General features: G+C 38.2%; 1 protein-coding gene across 1 annotated transcript in view; it reads right to left on the bottom strand.

Annotated features, from left to right (window-relative positions):
- ttc28 (tetratricopeptide repeat domain 28) overlaps positions 1 to 15,697 on the bottom strand; it is a 164,120-nt gene extending 148,423 nt beyond the window's left edge. Inside the window, exons 1-3 of the mRNA XM_088935464.1 lie at positions 15,667 to 15,697; positions 13,168 to 13,440; positions 9,385 to 9,515 (exon numbers count right to left, since the gene is read on the bottom strand). Of these exons, the coding sequence (XP_088791590.1) occupies positions 9,385 to 9,515; positions 13,168 to 13,440; positions 15,667 to 15,697 (435 nt within the window). The remainder of the gene's footprint in view (positions 1 to 9,384; positions 9,516 to 13,167; positions 13,441 to 15,666) is intronic.
- Between the last annotated feature and the right edge of the window lie 6,096 nt (positions 15,698 to 21,793).

The raw sequence follows: 21,793 nt of genomic DNA, 5'->3' as shown, positions 1-21,793 counted from the left end.
TTGTTATTTATTGGGACTCCAGGCTATTCATCTAGTCACTGAAAAAAAATGGAACAGTGCTGGGTATAGGAAATCACACCTCAGGACAGAGAGCAGAAAAGCGTCACTAGAGAATCCATCTATCTGTAACTAAGCCCAGCCTCTGTCCCCTAAGAAAGAGTGGACAGTTTCTTTTCGCAAAACCTTCCACACAACACATTCACCGACAGAAACCAAACACTAGCTGAAAGTATTCATGCAAAACAATATTGTTACAAGAGTGATCAATAAAGATGTATTATTAATGTGAATTAGAGACTGTCTAATTACATTATGTCTACATACTGTACCTTCATTACTGATGGATTATTGACCTGATCTTGATAGCCCTTCGAAAACTACTGGTCTTACACTGTTTGAGAGGAGAAGCTTCTTACTGTTTTGGACAAGCCCTTTTTCACAGCTCGGACATTTTCAGTAAGTCTCTTTGGTGCCTGGTGCAGTCAGTTCAACAAACAATGTAGGAAATCAGGAAAGTAATAGGAAAAAGACGGTACCACTTCTTGAAGGTCATGAAGTTCTTCTCGGACAAGGTGAACACGAACACCTTACTCAATATTTGTATGACAAGCCAGAAAACATCTCTTCAGTTACATGGTATCCATTTGGTACAGTTGCTAGAGGGCAATCACTTTTGAGATTACAATTATTCTCCACCCAAAAAAAAAAACTACAGTTTTCAAACACAGACAAACATTGATGTCTCCAATCTATCTTTAACTGAGTATAAAATACAGATACCTGTGTCACTGCTTTAACAACTTGAAATCCTAACTCTTTCTTTCAGAACAACTGGAGTAGGTGTTGTTCACGAGTCAATACCTTTGAGAATAATTCTGTTTGAGCCCATGGGATTGGTAGCAGGACATTACCTCTCTGTTTCTAACAGACTGAAAACATTTGTTACCAGAGCAGAATTCTACCATCTGTATGCCTACAGGGACGTTCAAAGGGGAGCTATGCTATACTGCCAAGCACTTTGTTATGTAAATGGTGAAATTTAAACATTTCCATCATTTGTATCAGTAGACCTATTAGCTGAATTTAACTGGCAGTTAAGTTTCAAAGCAACTAATTGAACCTACACACTTACCAGCGGATAGTTATCATCTGCTGCCACTCAGAAATAGTTTACCATATAACTCAACTATGATTTTAAACAGAATATTTTTTAAATGAAAGAGCTTTAAACTAAGAGGATACAAGGGTGAGGTTATTGAATTATTGTACAAAATGTTTCTTAAAAATCAGGAGAAATCCATAAAGAAAATAAATCCTATTACATGTAGTGCTAGGTACTGTATACCAAATGCTCGAAAGAGATCAAATACATTTTACAAAAACATTGGAATATTTCATAATCAGATAGTAATTGGCAATAATTCTTTTTTCCCAGTGGTGGTCCTTAAGCATGGCCAAAATCTTACTGACCATTTGGTCAAGTCAGATTTCTCACCTTTACCCCCACAGAGTCTCTTGGTACTTTTACCAGACGGTTCTAAACGTAGAGCTTGAGCTCAAAACAATAGTACAGTCTTATAAGATTCATATGATTCCTTTAAATACCCTCATAGAGACATGGAAAACATACAAAAGGAACAATTTCATCAACAACAAAGGGTGTTTTTGAATTGTCCTTCCATGTGGAAAAGCACATGTAGGAAAAGCAAACTGGTAATATAAACAAAGAACAGCAGGACACCATCACTTCTATAAGATGTCATAACTTGACATAACTTGAGTTACCAAATTCCATTTCTTTTCAATCAATAAGAAATAAAAACAAAAATAGGATGCCACCGTGTTGGACAAAAACTGTTAGCCATGCAGTCTGTTACATTGTTAGAACTGAAAAAAACAATAAAAACAAAAATTTTCAGAGAGAAATATTATGCTTCCATTATTCCAAAGACAATGTGCTCCACAGCCTCCTCTACAACTGAATGGCTCAGCGCAGGTCGTTCTAATTAGCAAGGAACCGGGTTGTAAATCCCTGGTTTCAATCAATACGGAGCCGCAACACTGAAAGGGCATACGACTGGGCTGCCCCCTGCCTCCTTTGAGCTCGCAAGATGAAAGAGCTCGAAGCACAGCAACAGCACATTAATGACTTTTTAATGGATCCTTTACCCAGCACAGCACGGAAAAAACCTTGCCGGTAATGTCCTGACAGAACCCCCTCCCACTGCCTGGGCTCTGGTCATTGAAACCACCTCTTTGCTCACTTGGATAGCGCCTCAGCAACTGGCTCCATGTGGGGAGACGATGCTCCCGCCTGCTCCATAATATAGCTCAAGTGCTGCCAGGGCTGAGCTAATAAAACCAGCTTGAATTCAGGCCTCCATACTCCAGCTTCAACAGTGAAAGCTAGAGCTCCAGTGATGACAAACAAACTTCAACAGATATAGACGAAGACCGCTCCTATTTAATTCTTTCACACACATTTAAAAGTAATCTTTTCAAGCAAAAAAGCGAAAACAGCTATATAATTGTTTAATTTTTAAATTGGCCTTTGTAGAATGAAAGAAACCACCATGAAGAACAGTGAAGGAAGCTGAACACATCACAGACCACTATATTAAAACCTACAAGCTCGTCCAGTGTTACAGTGCACTTTGAGACCCATGATGATCTCAAGTCATGTGAAAGCCTCTAATACTGTCTAAACGTCTCCCCTTTCCTGAATGGACTTATCGCCACTGTGCCTGCTGTAGCATATCTGCAACAGCTCTGAGAGCATATATTCCCGTTCTGGAATTGCCTGAATGAGGTACAGTACACTTCCACAAGAAACTCCCCTTCTCTTTCCTTAGGTTTTCACGCATGACTCTTCCTGACACAACTCCATTCTCCCAAACGCTCATTTCAGACTAGCTACTTTATGATTTTCCCTCATTTCCCTGCTATTTTTAAAGCCCAGGGCTGTAATCACTGGTGTCTGAAGGCAGAGTGATTACGTTGTTGAATCTCTGTGGTGACCTTCAGTATTTGGAAGTGGGTCATTAAAAAACAAGAGGAAAAGAGCAGCATTGTTAAGCCTGTCAGTTTCTTCACATTGTTGTAGTCAAGGGTGAGTGGACTGTTCAAGTCTCCAATGAGAAACACATTTCCTCCATTCTCTGGAGCTCCTAAGTCCACCGTTAGGATGACAGCAGGGAGATTCTATTCACGGTGAAGCCGAGAGGATCACACTGCCACCATGCAGTCACCTCTCTGCTGAACTGGTTACTTGGGAATTTGGGTTTACCTCTGAAATGTATTTTTGTTTTTAGAAGTGAAGATGAATGGCGTGCATTAACTGTATCTTTTGTAGTTGATACTGTACCAGGCCCTGAGATCACGAAGGGGAGCCTAGCCAATCTCCCATGGGCAGTACAGACTCAAATATACTCTTCAGCAAAGATAAAGCCCATGGCCTGAACCACTGTTGTTCATTTATATTAAAAGACCAAAGTTCAATACTGCAAAAGTTGAGGTATTCATTTCAAAACAAAAAAATTAAGCAGCTTTCAGATTCATACATTTATAGAACACTCATTTAGGTAGTCTGGTTCTCATTTAGGTAGAACAGGAGTGAAAGTTGAAGCACATCAGAAATGCGTTTAAAAATAGTGTGCAATGCTCTCATGCTTTTCTTTAACTATACACTTGCTCCTACTTTCCATTTTTTAACACTTGCAAATAAACCTTAAAGGCTGACAAAAGTGAGCATTACGAATTGTTTTTAATTTAAATATTTACCTTCAAAAGCCTCGCTATTCAGCCTGCTATGTTTTTAATTTTTTCCTGTTTCAGTTCATTTTTTGGTCTATCACTTGTGTTGAAACATATTATTAAATAGCTGTTCAAACAAAAAGAAAACTATCAACGCTGAACACAACTGGAGTCAACAAACTCTGCACAGTCTAACTTCATATGAATTCAAGAACATCCCTCCCAGCAACACCAGGTAATGAGATCAAATTTCTTTTACAAATCCTTAAAGAAAGTTCTGCAATTTTTTTATAATTTTAACTTAATATTTAATTATTTTATTAAGTTATTTACTGTTTAGAGCCCTTACTTTCCATAAAAGAAATAAAAAAACCCTAGAGAGCACATTTTGCCTCTGGTACAAAATACATTTGAAAAACACCTTGCCATGGTAACACATTAATTCTGCATTCCAGAGGAAAAAACAAAGAGAGTACTGTCATTGTTTATGCTTTGTACACAAATATATATGAAAATACTCCAGGCAACATGGAGGATAAAATCATTACGATCCTGAAATTATATTGGTAAGGAACTAATCTGTTTCAGCTCTGTGCCTGAATTGAAAAGTGGTTGGCTAACAATGTTTCCATTAGCCCCTAAGCCCCAGGTCAACTGAATCCAAAATACATATTTTTCTAAAAGCTCTCTACCAGCTTCTAATCGACAACATTGGTCCTTTGCGAAGGCTGGTAAATTAGCTTTTTCTCAATTCCTCGTGAGGATTCAATCCATCCAAGCAACCTGACTCCAGGAGCTGCTCCAGACAGGGCAGAGTAATCAGGGGAGATGTCCTGTTGCCTTCCTCATGGGGACAAGGGACAAACACAGGAAGAAGAAGAAGAAGAAGAAGAAGAAGACAAAGACAGTCAAACCTATCCTGTCAGATAAGGGGAAACTGGAGAAACCCTATGGAGAGAAGATGGAAACTCCACACCAACAGGAACAGGCAGTCGAACCTGCAGCAGGAAAAATCGCTACATTTGCTGCATTTTGAAGAGGACAAACATGGAGGAATTTGTACATATTGTATATGAGGTCCATATCAACCAGCAGAAAAATAAAAAAAAACAATATTAATACCAAGAGGAACTATATATTTAGAAAATCCTATAATAAGTCAAAATTAGGCCTGAAACCCTTTATATCAAAAAAGAAACTGAATTTATCCTTAACAAAAAACCTGCTTGATCCATGTTTATTCAGGCTCTTCAGCCAGCCGGTTAGAGCAATTATTATTATTGTCTGAAAAAAAGCCTAATAACTAAAACCATTCTTAAACGAACAACATAGTTCTCCTGACCCAGGTGGAGAGGTCTGTGTTTATTGAGTCTTTGTTTATTTTGTTATTCCAAACAAGACCTAGACACTCAACGGAAGCTCCAAAGGGTGGCACCACCGAGTCTACTGCCAACAGGCAGGAAGCAGAAAGTGGGAAAAAAACACTTCCATCCTCACCCTGTTACTCAGAAATATCAGCATGTTTAATATCATAGCTTCTCGGTTTCTCACAACTGCAAGCCAAGTAACGTCAAGAAGTGCAACAACGGGCACATCTATTCTAAACGTACACCACGAGAATATACTGTACAAAATGACAAAATACTTTCATTTGAAAGTTTAAATCGTAGTATCTAAATGTGGTCAATGATGGCGATGAAGAGCATATTGCTCAACGATAAAGGGTGTATTCCCTTTAACAGGCTGTTGCTCAGAGAAAGCCTCCAGGTTACCACAACCTTACCAGGAATAAGTGGATTTGTCTAAATGGAAGGATATGTGAAATAATGCATAAGACTTCCCTTTTTTACATTTAAGGCATAGTCCATCAAGTTCTTAGTAATTAATTCTAAGATATTAGAAATACAGAATAAAAATACAGAATACAGAAATACATTAGAAATACAGAGCTCTCATTTAGACTGCTCACAATTTTTAAACCCAAATTTGAATCCCTCATTTTCTGCATCTGCAAGGAATATGCGATGCAGGAAAAATTAACAGACCAAAGGACTTCACCTCTTTCAATTTCAATTTCAGATATGCCTGTGCTATTCTTTAATAGCTGAAACAGTGTACAATGCTCCTGTTATATTGAGCACAAAAGAAAACACTTAATCATACGCTCTCTCTCCCATGAGAGCTGATAACTAGGGTCTATTTTCTCTAAATAGCTGCTGTAATATGGTGATATAGTAAGTCACTTGAAAAAATGAGTAACAACTAAAAGAATTATATACACACACAATTACACAGATAGCCTAAGTGTGTTAATCTGGTACTTTCATCAAGTTTTACAAAAAAATGCAATGGCAAACACAGCATTTAAACAATCAGGAAATCAGAAAATTATTCACAACATTCAAAGGAAAACAACAGGCACATTGAAAATGAGGGAAAAGCTGGAGAAACTCATGCAATTATTTTTTTTCACATATTTCTCCCAATGTTAAATTGTATAATTATTTTGTAAAGTTCCGACTGCTCAATATTTGGAAAATTCTTTAAAGCAGCTTGTGCTTTCCTTTTTCTGCCACCACTGCCTAAAGAAACGCTGCTCTTCAAAGATTTTTTTTTTAAAGGAAAGAGAAAAAAATATAATTGCATCTTCCTGAAATCCAAATAAACTGCTTTGAGGAAGGAAAAAAAAACATGAGAAAAATGTTAACTCTCACAGCTGTGGCATAGGAAAACTAAAACACTTGATCCACCAGGCAGCACAAGCTTGAAAAATGGCCCTTTTTTCCAAGCAAAGTGTGGTCAGAATGATGTCATCAAGAACAGCCCAATTAATTTCCTATGGCTGCAGCAGAGAAGCAAATCCAGGCATCTCAGCTTTTTACACAAACCACCTTGTGGCTTTTAATTAGACCAACCATCTGGCTAACAAATTAAACGAGATTCTACTAAGGGGCTGTGATTATTATTTCCCATCTTCTGTCCAAAACCCTATACTGACAATCTACAAAAAACATGAACTGCACAAGACTCCTTTCCTGTTTTAATCTATAGAAGGCTGCCCTAGAGAGAGGTACACTGTATTTTTGTACCTTGCATTAACAGGTGTAGGACAACGCACTGCTCCAAGGCACCTGGCATTGATACAGTGCACACCAATTCTCCCTGCTAAGCAGTTTGACTAACCATATGTGTGTCTCAGCATGTCTGTCTTTCTGTCTTCTCTGCAAAATAATTAGAGAAGAAAGGGAACAATTCACAATGCTCATGTCTCACAAGAGTTGTAAACACTTATTGAAAAACATTTTTTTACTTGAAAAGAAAAAAAACTGGGGGTATGGTATTTTTTTTCAGTGGTTTTTGACATATGTGTGCTAACCAGAACTTACAATGGATATAAAAAAGATACAAATGCAATAGAGATGCATGGCACCCTTCTAATGACTATTAGGATGACAAAAAAACAAACAGAAATGCAACAGACTTATCTACATGTTTGCATTAAAGAGGCGCTGCAAATAAAAGGGACAGAGAAAAAAACCTTGTAAGTTAAATTAACTAGGCACAGGACTTCGATAAAACATAGACTAGGGAATTCTAGAAAAAGCAGTACTTGCTCTCCAAACTGTAGCAATTAAAGACAATCTCTCTCACTTAAATTATTAGTAGTAATTATTCATGACAAAATCAAACACCACAACTGTTCCTACATGGAGTTGGGACTGAGCAGGATTGAAAGGTGAACAGTTTACACTGTCATCACTCAGAGCAGGAAGCACACAGAACAGACACTATTGGTAGTCCGCTCTGGTGCATCAGAAACACAGTGGTCAAGTCACCCCAACGGTCATGGTAAAATCGTCCGTAATATGTTAGACTTTTAGACAAAATTTAGAATTTGTCTAAAAACATACCCAGGCAATAGTTCCAAACTTCACGGTTCTATACTTTCTATTCAACAAATGAGCTCTGCCATGGGATTCACACTGTGATACTTGTTTAAATGCAGAAGATTAAGGTGTGCGAGCAGAGCAATCCTGTGAAGCTCTGCTGGGGCCTGGAACTTGATCTGAATACCGCTCAACACTGAGTAGCTGCTGCTGCCTCAAATTTCACGCAGAAAAGACACAAAACAAAAACTAGAAAACTAAACTAAAAAAACGTGATTACAAAGTATAGCAGAAGTAGAAGAGGAACAAAAGTTGCTTCAGAGCTCTCAAAACTTAAGTGCTGGTGTAATTTAGGCTCACAGCCTTTTGTGTTTCACTCATGAAATGCTTCTACCAGGACTTTAAAATACCAGGAGAAAGACAAACAAACCCCAGGCATGGCGGAGCAAAGGAGGCAGGGGGGTGTTTAGAAAGAGGAAGCAGAGAATTATTCACTGTCTGCTTGGAACAGCAATGGAATGAACACCTGTCATGCAGAACAATCAGTGCAGAGGTCAGCTCCTGCACACAGAGGAGAGTGTGAGTTGCCACCCCCACTCCTTGCACCCCTTCATATGGAAAACACATTCCCAGCTGACATCAAGTGCTGTGCACTGTTCACGTCTCAACAGAAAGGCCTGGAATCATGTCAGGAAGCAGCCAAAACAGCTTTGGGGATCTCTTCTAAATCTGCTATATACTGTACTGACTCATGCAAAACAGGTCATGCGTTTTACTGACGCAGTTTACACTGAATAATAAGCATTCACAAAGAACTGTATACATATACACATATATACAGTACAGTGTGGTGAAAAAGTAAGTACGATTTTATGGTTTGACATATTTAGACATATTTGGCCCTCATCCCCACCAAGTCCTAATAGCAGATAAAACTAACCTCATTTGACAAATAACACAAAACACTTCTACCAAGTCATTATTTATTGAAACAATCAGCCTGCTATGGATGTAATATAATATTTATATTGGTGAGAAAGTACATTTCCATACTGAACACATCCAGCCCCAGTCCACAAACTGCACCCTGTGCTGTATATCACAAATGCCACAAAACCAAAAATGAGGACTGAGGAAGGAACTTAATTAATAAAATGATTTTTGTCTGTTTTATGACAAAAGTATTTCTAACTTAACACCAGCGTGTTTGACAGACGACACCTTTGAATCAACGTTTTAACAATACATCAGCACAAGAATTACTTAAGATGATGATTTCAAGTCTCTAAATTAAATCACTCGTTTCATCACGTTCGGTCCAAAAAGACAGAAGCTACTTATTGCGCAGAGGCACAGGGCACATGAAATAGATTTGCTGATTGATTGTACACTGCAAGACATTGCTAAGTAAATGACTGCTGCTTGTCCTTAAAATTCTGATTTAAAGACATCTCTCATCTTTCCCTGTAAGCCGTCAAATACAGTATGCCCCTGTTGTGGGACAACCGTGAGATCAATATCGGGCCACTGCAATGTACACGTAGGGGCTCTATTGCATTTCAGTCACAACACGCGAAGTGTCACCTTGACCAAGAAGAAAGTGACAGTCCATTGACAAGCCAAAAAGCAAACTGTCGCGAAGGGCACCTCAGGACTGAAGGACTGATTGACTTAGTGTTTATACCTCATTACATACAAATGCCGAATTCAATTTCAATCTGTTCAGCCCCCGCCGCAGGCCTACCTCTCTGTCCTTCAGCTTCATAGCCAGGACCAGCTGGTGCCGATGGTTGGTCAGGGCCTCGCGGTAGTTGCCTTTGGAGAAGAATGCCGATCCCAGGTTGCCATGGGCTCGACATTCACCGGTTTGGTCACCTGGCAACACAAACGCCGTGAGTAATTAAATTGCAATGAAATCTGAAAATATTTAACCTTATAACCTGAATGGAAAGAGCTGCATTAGAAGTTGCAAAGAAAGTTGCAAAAGAAGCCAGCAAAGATTTCTATTTGCTAGAAGGATACTATGTGCCGTTAAAGCTTTGTGAAACCAAACAAACCCTCGTCTCTTTAGAACACAAGTCTTGGAATTAAAAGTGTTTTTTACACACTGTACAATAGACAACAAACAATATAATACCTCAATGTTTAAACATAATTTCATGATAATAATGAACTAATGTTTTTACACATGTATTAGTGTTTTAGGAAAGCATAACAAATATCACAGTACTGTACTTTCTTTTTAACAATATTTATTACCTTTTCGTTTGAAATACAGCACTTGGAACTTGCTGTTGGAACCTATACTCCATTCTATTCCCCCCAGAAAACCTTTGGAAAAGAGATTTTTGTGCGAGCTGTTTTCATTGCAAGGTGTTAAAATTACAAAAAAATAAAAGGAGAAGTATCAAAAATAGATATTTTCCTGGAGTGCTGGTCAACAGCTCTACAGCTCCTGTTCTGAGCTGTAGACTCCTACTTTAAATGCATACTGTAGGTATCAAGAGAAAAGATGGGGAATCTGCTCCTGTTTGCACAGACACTCAGAGCACCGCTCAGCACGGCCTCATACACACTGCAGTCATTGTTCAGCCCAAGGAATTCTTTTTGGAAAAAAAAAGAACACAAAAAACAACTGTGCAGAGGAAATAACAGTGGTGCTAACCTCTCACACTGGCGTGAAAAGAGGCATCATAAAGTGAGGATATATGATCCTGGGGTGGTAATTACTCTAAATGGCTCTAGTCCGGCTCACACTATGAGTAATGTGTGTTTCCAAATAGCTTCTGAGCCAATCCATATAAAGTGAGCATTATGGTACATAACTAGAAATCGCACATGCTGTTATAAATAAAACACCAAAACCGCATGAAACTAAACACTGGCTGTCTATTTCACCCTTATTTTTGAGAATGATAGCAGTAGGACTTTGCAATCCTCTCCGATATGAATAAACGTGACAGTAGCAACAGAATGCTAGAATAACAGGTTAGACTAGCATTCAAAACAGTCACTCTTAGTTTTGCTTTATTGATCTCCAGTTTGAAAGTATAATTTTCTCATTCCTGTAGATTTACAGTAGGATTTTGTTCTGCTTTGCATTTACAGATACTGTATCTCATTTCCACCCTGTAAAAAAACTAAGATTTACCTTACCTATAAATAGATGTATTTTTTTCAGCTCAACAAAGTTCTTTTTTCAAACCTGGCAATGGGTTCATTAATACTCACCCAATTTGCAATAGCAGATGGTTTGAGAATTTTCAGCAACACCTCCAGTACTGTATGAGGAGTATAAAGTGCAGAAGATGTGTTCCACTGAAATGTCAACTTATCAGATTCTTTTTTTAATTTGTCTCACAGGTACAATTTTGGAATACAGAAGAGCTGAAAATTCAAGGAGTGGCTCTTAATAATGTCTTGCTAATGTTATTGGATGATGGCAGGCACCCAGTAAGTCACTAAAACTGCAGCTCCAATGAAAGCCAAGTCGTCTTCCTAGCCTACTACTTCCCAACCTACCCACCTGGTGAATCACAGTCCCAGTCAGCTAGTGACATGACTCAGGTCACAGAGATCAAATGGCTTTACTTGTTGAGCCATTCAGGAGATACAAACAGCTGCTGGACTGGGGCTCTCCAGCTCCAGGCATTAAGGACCACGCAACTGTCAACATCTTTAACAAACACGCGCATAAACACCTGTCTTTTAATGAGTAATTAAAGAGGCTTCCTCATGGCTTCACTGACAATTTGCTGGGCTTGTTTTTTCACCTGCTTTTCACCTGTGTTGCAGATTTTGTGTTTGCCCCTGTTACAGGGTTTTGATTTGATTTAGGAATCACTCACAAATAAATTGTGTGTATATACAGCATGTAGACCCATATTTGTGAAGTGGCTCTCTTACAATTACAACAACTGCTCAAAACTTGTCACATTTTGATCTTTCACTGCTTTGTGAAATTCACACCCAATTCAATCTTTCTTTAAAAAGCTTTTTCAAATGAATTTTCTTTTAACAGTCTTCAAAATTCATTTTCTTCCTTAACCAATTATACAGCTTGCCAAAGATTAAGATAACACTGAGTACACTGAGTATTTGTTGTTCAGCAAATATTCTGTCTTAAGTCACAAAAGAAGCTTTTAATTTAGTTTTTATTGTTCTTCACAAAAGCTGTGATTTTTGAAAAATGAAAAAAGTAGTTGTACAGAAAAAGAGGCGCAGTCAAGGTGTGAAATCACTTGTCCTCAGTAACTTATATGGTAGCATTCAGGATGCATAACTGCAGTTGTAATTTCAAAACATTCAGTGCTTTACAAGCTGAAATGTCAGAACAGACAAGGATGAAAGGAGAAAGTTCAAAATCTGCTTTTATTCCATTTTCTATTAAAGATGGGCTGTGTCATGCTCATGAGCTGGACAGGTTGCAGTGATATTTCAAAATGTTCTTGTATTTGCAAAATGTGGTGATTTAAAAAAAGAAAAATCTACAGTTAAACTTAAATAAACAAATGTTGATTTTACTGATTCAAACAGAACTGTACAGCTAGACTGTAATATTATAGCAAGATACTATTAAAATGTAAATTACCATATTCTAGGATAAACAAGCAACATAATTTTAAAACATATAGTTAATCACAGCAGCATTAATTGTACATGAAAACCATACCGACTCCTTTTTGGACAGCAGCAGAAGAATCTCTGGCACTTGTGTGCTGTTGACTTATTATCGATCTTTACAGCACAGCCAAGAGGGCAGAGGGCCCTGCCTTCCAATTGGTATGTCAGTGGTGTCTATGCATGCAGATGTTGGTTTTGATTTGTATAAAACTTTTCAGTACGCAGCTTGGCAGGTCCCTTCACTAAACACCGAGCAAAGCTGGGGATACTGGACAAACTCAAACCCTCTGCTGTCTCCTCACATAAATCTAATATTGATTTTGTGTTGAGTTGAAAGTGATTTTTAAAATGGCCATCTGTCAAATCCAAATAACCATCAAGAGGGTCTGTATAATGCAACAAAAGCATATCTATATTTTAACTCATCTTTTTCTTCAGCTCGATAAAACAATTGAAAAAAGAGATAGGGATATTATAAAGAGCGCTTAAAGATAAACAAATCAGTTGTAAACAAATCTGTTATAAATCAGAAACACTTATACTCTTAATTACTTGTTCATGATCTGAAAACTAAATGTAGGAGTGCCTCTGCTTACTAAATTTACAGTGAAGAGATTGAAGTGGAAGCACAAAGACGGCCAGATGACTGAAAATCCCTAAATCTATGCTCACAGTCAGTGAAACACCTGTCTATACAACTAAATAAAGTTGTGTTATAATTGTAACCAATGTGAACTGTCACACTAGGTAAACAGTGTGAACTATTTTTCAGCTCTGACCACTAATGGCTAAAAAGAAGAGAAGACAAATGGAAGCTGATAAGTATTACAGTGCACTTTTTTTGTCCTTTACTGCCACATGTGTGCTGCCGCCACACCCATTTCGAACTGTTCTGGGCTCTCACCTAAAGTCTTTGCTACTTCTAGGTCCTGCTGCATGTAGCCAGTGCTCTTCTCTGTGTTGCCCAGGGACCAGTATGCGCTGCTGAGGGCGGAGAAGACAGAGCCCCTGAGCTTCAGACTGCACGTGCCGATCTTCAGGGCGGCCTCCAGCACAACCACAGATGCGCCGTGGTGGCCAGCTGTCAGCAGCTCCTGGCCAATCACAGACACCACCACAAACGGACTCTTGTCCAGCTTCATCTTCTGCAGCTGCTGATAGGTGGGCTCCAGCGATTCTACAGCAGAGGCACAAGAGGGAGGAGGACAGAAAGATCAAGGACAAGCACTGAGCTTTCAATAAGTGTAGTAATCCTCAGGTTTCTCAGGTGGCAAAGAACAGTTCGCACACAGTAAGGCGGACAGTTCACACAACACAAGTCATTTCCCTGAAGAGCAAAAAAATACAATTACAATTGTACCGACATGCAAAATATAAAAATCCCCAAACCAGAGTGATTAATGGCAAACATGAGTATGTATCTTCTCAGTACATCTGTAGCTTGATGGCATTAATATCTTTTTCATTTTTTGGAAAGACAAAGTAAAAGATTATTATTTTGCTGGTCTACAAAAGAGGCTGCAGGTTTCGTTGCTATAGAAAATTAGTCATCAAGAGATTGCATGATTCTTTGGTTGATACTCTGGATACTGTAGCAGCTGACTGAATAGCATCAGGAGGATAAGTACTGTATTCTAAAACGGAAAACCTGCCATGAAATACACAGCATGTAATGTGTATTATATATGCACAATGATGAAGATACAGCATATTTCAAGAGATGGGTATCTAACTAAATTGCAGTGCCTTTATTGAGAGATACAGTACTACCTTTTGACTTTTACCAAGTTATAACCTTTCAAATCATTCCTAATTGTAGCAATGAATTGTAAAACATTCTTTCTTGTGTATGTGTATGCATTCAGATAGCTACGACCATGTCTAGGGTTCCACTTTCTGCATTTCTTTGAAAAAGCTATGAGTCAACTCTACGAATACAGTACTCATACACACTGGGGAGCGATAAAAAGGCATGGTGAACAGCAAAAGCAAGAGGATGAGATGAGCTGGAGACGTACTTGCGCACCAGGTCAGGTGGAGAGAATCCAGAAAACCTTCCTCTAATTTACGGTATAGGGGTGGGGGTGCCTTTTTTGAAGTTGAAAGTCACATAAAATGCAGGTCAGCAAAAAAGCAGGTTTATGAATATATGTACAGTTAACATTAACATATTTACAGTTGCTATAAATTAGGTAAAATCTCCTGGAAAACCTATTACTAAAATTCTTTAGCTGTGCCGTAGTGGTCTTTCAAATCTGTCATCTGTGGCAGAACTGGTTCTCAGAAACAGCCCTGACTGAAGCGTTTTTCTACATCACAGAGGCTGCCACAGAGCCTTGTACCTTAGAGCTTCCTTTCATGTTGTACCTGTCAGAAGTAGACTGGGTGAATCACGAGAGTGATACATCTTCCCTGCAGAAGAGAGTATCTGCTATACACCAGTGAGGATGACAACGGTTGTATCCACATCTGCCTTAAGAGTGACCCATCAACACTGAGGGAGCTCAGGCTCTTCCATCACGACAGCAGTGACTGTTGTTTAGTGTTGGTGGGGTTTGGGGTCTAAAAGGAGGATTTAGGTCAGCATATTATTTTTTTAACATAAGGTTATTCCACACATCTTTTTAGTCAGGGTTAGGGTAGTAACAACAGCAACATGCCTGACATGACTGTGCTTCAACAGTATCATCCCTTCCTCTTCCACCAGTATATAAAGCAAGTCTAAAGCGTGACGCATTCCACTCCAATAAGTTTGATGCAGCTAAACCCAGCACACACTCCCCTGTGAAAAACATACTTTATGGTTGTTTGAGCCCTGGTTCTTATGTAGAGCAAAGAGGTCCTATAGCTGACACAAACTGGACATTTGTGCATTTAAATTTAAGGTGTGGACTTTCATGTCCTTTGAATGTGCCGAGCGACCACAGATAGCGCGCGGGCTGGCTACTCCTCGGTTCCAGTAAGAGTTAGGAAGAAGGGGAGCCTAGCAGAACCACAGTGAGATTGAAGACATTTGTGCTGAAATGTGGGTGTTTATCCCCCACATCCCCATGAACAACTCGAAAGCGCATTTGACATGACACCCCATAAATCAACTCCGGACGCGTCACAAGGAAAAAATCAAGTGATCTTCACAGCGCTCAACCTCATAAACACATACTTAAGGATACCAAATGAGACAGCCAGTGCAATGCTGGGAAAGCTATAAAAAAAACCTGGGAAGCGCAGGGTGCCTAGCTCTCAAACAGAAGCTGGCAGGGGCTTGTTTAATGAGCAGTCTGTGCTCTACTTGCCGTCTTCACGCTGTCTTGTCTCAGTGAGAAAAGCTTTGACACATAACATGTCACCTCCTGGGACTTCAGGAAAGCCTGGGAGAATAATATTTACAAAGAACAAATCTCACCTCCATTTTCTTTCACTTCTATCGAACACATTTTTTTCATTTCACAAATGCTAACCCTTGTAATTTCTTTGTCTTTTTTTTCATCAGGTGTAGTGAACGCCCGACCGTACCAGTATTCCGCTGACATTCTGTACCTACATACTGCACAGACTAAGGAAATACAATGCTGACCCTACGCTCAGGGTGTATTAAAGAATAAATATATCTATGGTATGCATTTTTGACAAGCAGAGAAATCAGTGCATTGAAATGTGAAGGCCACGCCATCTAAACAATTTTAAAACAATTGAAGGTGTATGGGTTTTTCATTGTCAAATCAAGCTGATGATGGCCAGAAGTTGCTATCATGAATTGCTCCTGTTGAATGTACCTCAGGAACACTGGAGAGCTTTGAATCACTTTAGGCAATTTTAAGACGGTGCCTCTTCACAGTAAATATGTTTCAGCAGCTGTTATGGTAATTAGAATAATTCTGCAAAGATGCTGATGCAGAAAAAAATCAAGTGTGAACGAAGGAATAGACATGCAGCACAATCCCAGCAGATCGAGGGGGGTCTTCAGTATGTCTTTTACAAATTCCCATCTATTTTCTGGAATTCCTGTCTATTTCAATATTCTTCAGATCTAAACATACCTGCAACATTTTCCATCAAAACATTTTCTTCCAATTGCAAAGTGACTACAATCCTCCAACGTCAGTCTTCCATTATAAGATGTGAAGAAAAGGAAGAAGTCTCCTTGGTTGCTGTCCTCTGTCAATCTAAGGTGTCTCTATCCCTAGGCTACAAAACTCATTTTGCGTTTAACCTTCTGCAAACTGATGCTGCCAAAGTCATTGTAAACCACAAGTAGTCAGAACATCTTTCACCAATAGATGTACAGTAAGGGGAACATTTCAAGAGGCCAGCCCAAAGTGGAACTTTAGTTGAGCAACCCTGTTCTTACAAACAATGCCATGACATTTCTGACCCGAGCACCTCAGTTTCACCTGATTACAACACTGTGCCTCTGGTTAGCATACTGGGGCCTTGCTTTTGGTGCACCTACACTGCTCATAGCAACATCTCAACCTCCTGTTCCAGTTCAGATCTGGCCCAGCCTTGATCAGCTTCTCGGATCAGTGCCACAGGTTAGTATCACTATTTTAAAAACAAAAACATATAGCATGATTAAGTAGAGGTGCATTCATAACAATACCATAACATAACCCTTTCCTTCAGACTGCCTGCTTTTTCTAGCTATTATTCAGGTTTTTCTTCTGGATTCCCAGGTTTTTCTATATTTTACCTGGATATTTTTTTTATTTTTAGTGTGTATTAATTTTTATAGTATCACCAGCTGTTTAGCATCTTGCATTCAGCATTCAATAGTACTTATGGTGATTTTATTCATTCTACTTACATATTCCAAGTAATAAATCTTCCATATTGTAAGACATACTGCATAACATAGAACTTTGTATACATTGTAAGAGGATCTTGAAAAGGGCTTCTGATAAGAGAACATAAGAAGTGAAGAATGAGGCAAACTTCTCATTTTCAAAACTTCCACCTGGAACAATTTTACCAAGAAAGCGACTGGATCTGTATCAACTAAATAGTTTAAATGGTACTGTAGGTTTGAGAAAGCTACTGTATGTGACTGGCTAAGGAGGTTACTACTGCTCCCAAGATAACACAACTTTTACATTATTTAGATTAAAAGTTTAAATTAGATGAAAATTAAATTAAAAGAGAATTTAGAAATTAAAATATCCTCGTAAGAAAAGCCCTTGTGTTCACACAAAATCTAATAGATGGTTAGACATTGTGGGACACTGGATGCTGGGCCCATCATTTCCTGACCTCCGTTTTTTTTGCCTTTTTTTAACGCTTACACAGTGTGAAAAGTTTGGAAGGCCGCAACAAAAGAAAGGCAAACAGGGGAAAATTAAATTATGGGTGAGGTAATCCTGGATTAATACACAGCCCAGTGTATCTACAAAGCTGATAAAATTCCTGGCAGGGAAATGACTCCCGCTAATTTGGTAATAAATAGCTGCTGGAACTGTTAGCCAGACATCTTATACATATTTGTCATAATGACAGCCTCTCTTATCTGGAATAGAGAACTTTAAGGACTTTTATCAAGTTCATCTCAAAGGGGAATACAAAAAATTCCAAACGGATTTTCTTTCCTTCTCGTCTGTTGAATTCAGTCAATGTGAAAGGATCCTGGGCACTGAAACGTCTCCTTGATGCTGGATACCTGTTGTCAAGCGACTGAGGAGCTGCGCCCAGCCTGTGATTTCACCCCGGGTGGCTAAGCCAACTGACTTGGCAGCCTTATCAGCGAGCGCAGCTGTGTTAACTGAAAGAACCCCCCAAAAAAGAGTCTCAGTTCAAATCACTGCTCCGAGGGAGCCCAGAAACAGAGGGTGTGAAAACTCAGATCCTCCCCACATGAAATCCAAACTATAGAGACAGCTTCCTTGAAGGCCTCTTGTAGGTGATCTCAGTATTAATAATTAATATGAATTAATCCAATGGAGGCACATGTGGAATGAGGCTACAGCCATCTTAAAGGGATTCCTAATAATGTGTCACTTTGAACATTTCCCGCTGCTAGAAATCAGTTTACGATGGGAAAGCCAGTGTTCACTGCAAGAAGACATTCCCAGAGTTGAATTCCTTCACCTGCAGTCTAAGAGTCTTTTGTTCTGGGAAGATCAATGTCTGGTGCTCTGTAATATAGAATTTTCAAATCATGAATTAATGATTAGGGACCATATATTTAAATCATACGAGCTGAAGTAAATACAAATACATGCTAAGCAATCAGATGCAGAGATTAAAATAGTATACTATTTCATGAAACATTGTGCTTATGTGCATGTTGTTTGAAGTTAACCTCTTTAATAATTTAACAGCGCAGGCAAATGCAGAGCACATGCTGTTTTGACAGACTAAAAATCAACTTTATTATGTAAATAATCCATAAATGATATAGTGTACAGCATATAATGCACATCTGATCCAGATAATTTCAAGATGGTTTTCCCATTATCAGTGTTTGGTAGCAAAAACTGCAACTGAATTGAAAATTATATAGCCTAATGACACATGGCCAATCTCATTTCGCAATTAACAGGTTATTAATGGGATTCTCCTGGTTTAAATGATTCTATTGGTTTGAAGTGTGCTTTATGGGTACATATGTTTTATGTCATATATTATGTCAAATATCATAAGCCCCATTCCATGTGCCACCACTGATAAAATTAGACAGGTTAACTAACAGGATAAAAATGCCAATAAAATGTCACACTGTGCCTTTTTTATTCACCATTTATACAAGGAATCACTGAAAGTTTTCCTTCTGTACTCCAAGAAGGAAATTGGCATTTGGCTTTCAAGGACATGTGCATTAATTCCTGCTGACAGTTCCGAATTTACTGCCATCTCTAGGGCAGAGCTACACTGTTTAGCTCTATTCACCCGGAAGACACACACCCCATGAGTAGCATTCGGAGATCATGCACCCTGTATCATGTTTACATTTATTCTAAAACGTGCTAATGTTCTTTGACATATTTAATATTTTTCTTGATCGCTTACACTTGATATTTTCTTATGTAGTAAATTAATTTTTGTATTATCTATTTTGCATTTAAAGTGAAAAGCATTTGGGAATCTGAAAGAAATTTTGGCTAAATAAGCTGCTACTTCCAGAGTAAAAACATTTTTATACCTTTTGTCCCCCAGAAAAAGCAAACCAACAGTGCCGTTGATCTCTGCATCTCTGTAATGGGGTGAGGAGTTGTACAACTTTTATTCAGTTTGACATTATTTGAACAAGCTAGAGAAATACTTTTGTCCAGACCTCGACATAATTAAAGTACACATAGTCTGTGTTTCTTTCAGCAACTCTGAGTGACACCCTTGTATTAAAAAATGTAAGCTAAGATCTTGAAGATGTATGTAGTAGTACCCGTTAATATCTGACTTAAAAAACTTGTGAAGATGTAAATAATGAAAAGGGCATTTAATGCAAACAGCTGTAGTAGCACATCATGGTGAATGAAGTTATGTTATTCTGACACTGTTTAAATCAAGCATCAGTAATGATTTTGCAAAGAACACATTATTCAGCTAAACTGTAACATCACAATATGTGACAAACATGAAGACAAGATATCCAATTGTGAAAAATACTCTTTTTTTATTGTGCTGTGTTGCTAGAATACAAAATACTTAGATAAATAATACATTTAGGAATCATCATGCCAAAAAAAATAACCTAGTGGCGTACAGGCCTCTGAGGACTCAGGAGAGCCCTCGTCTTTTTATCTTTCATCTTTTAACTGGTCAATCAACTGCCAAACTACAGTTTCCAATGGAGGGCATAAAAACATTGAGAATGCTAAACAGGGAAAATTATATGCAACTGCTTTAGGAATTCAGCAATTTGAAAAAGCCCCATAAGGAAACCAAAGCTGTAAAAGTTTATTTGAAACAACAGACATTCCTTCATAAAAACACTCAATGATATTCTGTGAACAATAACAGAATGCTGTCATTGCTGGACTAAGATACTGCCAACACGATGGTCATTATTAGGTCATTCCTGTTAGTAGTTAATTTACTGAAAGTCTCCTAATGACCATAAAAAAGGCAATAGCTTCTGAACAAAAACTTCTGAGTGGGGATACTGTTTGTGATGCAGTCCTTTTAACCAGTTTAAGCTTGCTGAAGGTGATCACAGCAGTAATAAAACAGGGTGGAGATTCTGAAATAAATGTCTTATTCAATACAGAAACTAAAAATCTTGCCCAATTACAGCAGTATTTTTCCAAATGTGAAATAATATTAATAATATATGCGTTAATACTAAAATAACCCTTTTAATTGAAACGCTACTGTATTCTCAGTGCTGACTAAAAGATCCATTACAGAGAGTGTGACAGGAACTTAGCACATCTACGTGATGTTCTGTCAAGCACAACTAGTGACACACAGAAGCCATTTCACTTAGAGAAAAAGGTGAAAGTCATCTAATTAAATATCACAGCCTTTTAATCCATTGCTCAGTTAACCCTTTTTCTTTTTAGTCTTTGAAGTGAAAATGAAAACATTAGATTAATCTAAAATAAAGCAGGTTAGTTTACTAGCAGAACAGCATAGTATAAAGTGGGGTTTTTAAAAAATAAGCATTGAATAAGACTACAGTGACTAGTTTTGCACTGCACCTACCTGTATTATGCAAATGGTAGAATATTCTACTAATCCCTAAACCAAAAATCACAAGTAATAGCCTCTATACCCTGATTTTAGAACTATCAATAGTTAGACAACTCAGTCATGAAGACAGTGCGCTGTCATAGAATCCAGCTCATCATGGTACTAGTGAATGCAATCCGGGATACTCCAGTAAACAGCAGTTTACTAAAGCACAATCCTCCCGGTGGTTGTTGTTTATGTTCGGACCCAAAAAAAATGGAATAAGCATTGCACTTTTCCCATAAAACAAACTGCAACAACGTTTGGGGGAAAGCACTGGAGAAAAAGAAGTATGCATGGAAAACCTTCTGTGGTATGATGCAAATGATCAGTGTCTTCCTTCAACCCTCCATCAGCTGTTTTGTTATCTGTATACTCTAAGAAAAGGTTTTAAATCCAAAAAAAAACTGTTTGAATAGTAAGCACAGGTCAAAAATATATTTTCTGGGAGACACATTAGAATATTGCAATGTAGGTTATGTACATACTACTGTATATTTACTATACTTATGTACATACTCTTTTTTTCAGTGCTACAACAGCAAAAAGCAAAGGATGTAATTTAGAGTTGCAGAGATTATAATGCTTGTGCCATTTATCATCACATGTATTACACTATTAATATTCCCAGGCCTTTGCTTAAGGGAAAGGTTGACAATATGCCTCAGGATGAGGAAAGAAAGTCCTATTTTAAATCGCTTTAGAATAGAAAGTACAGATGTGTTACAGGTACTTGAAACATTTAAGATAAAATCTACAGAGCCTGATGGTATTCTGCCAAATGGATTAGTGGCAATAAAGGATGTTATTAATAGACCATTAACACATCTCTTTTAACACTCACTCAAGACAGGGGTGTGCATTATGGA

This window comes from Atractosteus spatula, chromosome 17, assembly GCF_055471065.1.
Source record: "Atractosteus spatula isolate fAtrSpa1 chromosome 17, fAtrSpa1.hap1, whole genome shotgun sequence".
Classification (NCBI taxonomy): domain Eukaryota; kingdom Metazoa; phylum Chordata; class Actinopteri; order Semionotiformes; family Lepisosteidae; genus Atractosteus; species Atractosteus spatula.
The sequence above is the reverse complement of the archived record's forward strand: the minus strand, read 5'-3'. Positions and strand labels throughout refer to the sequence as shown.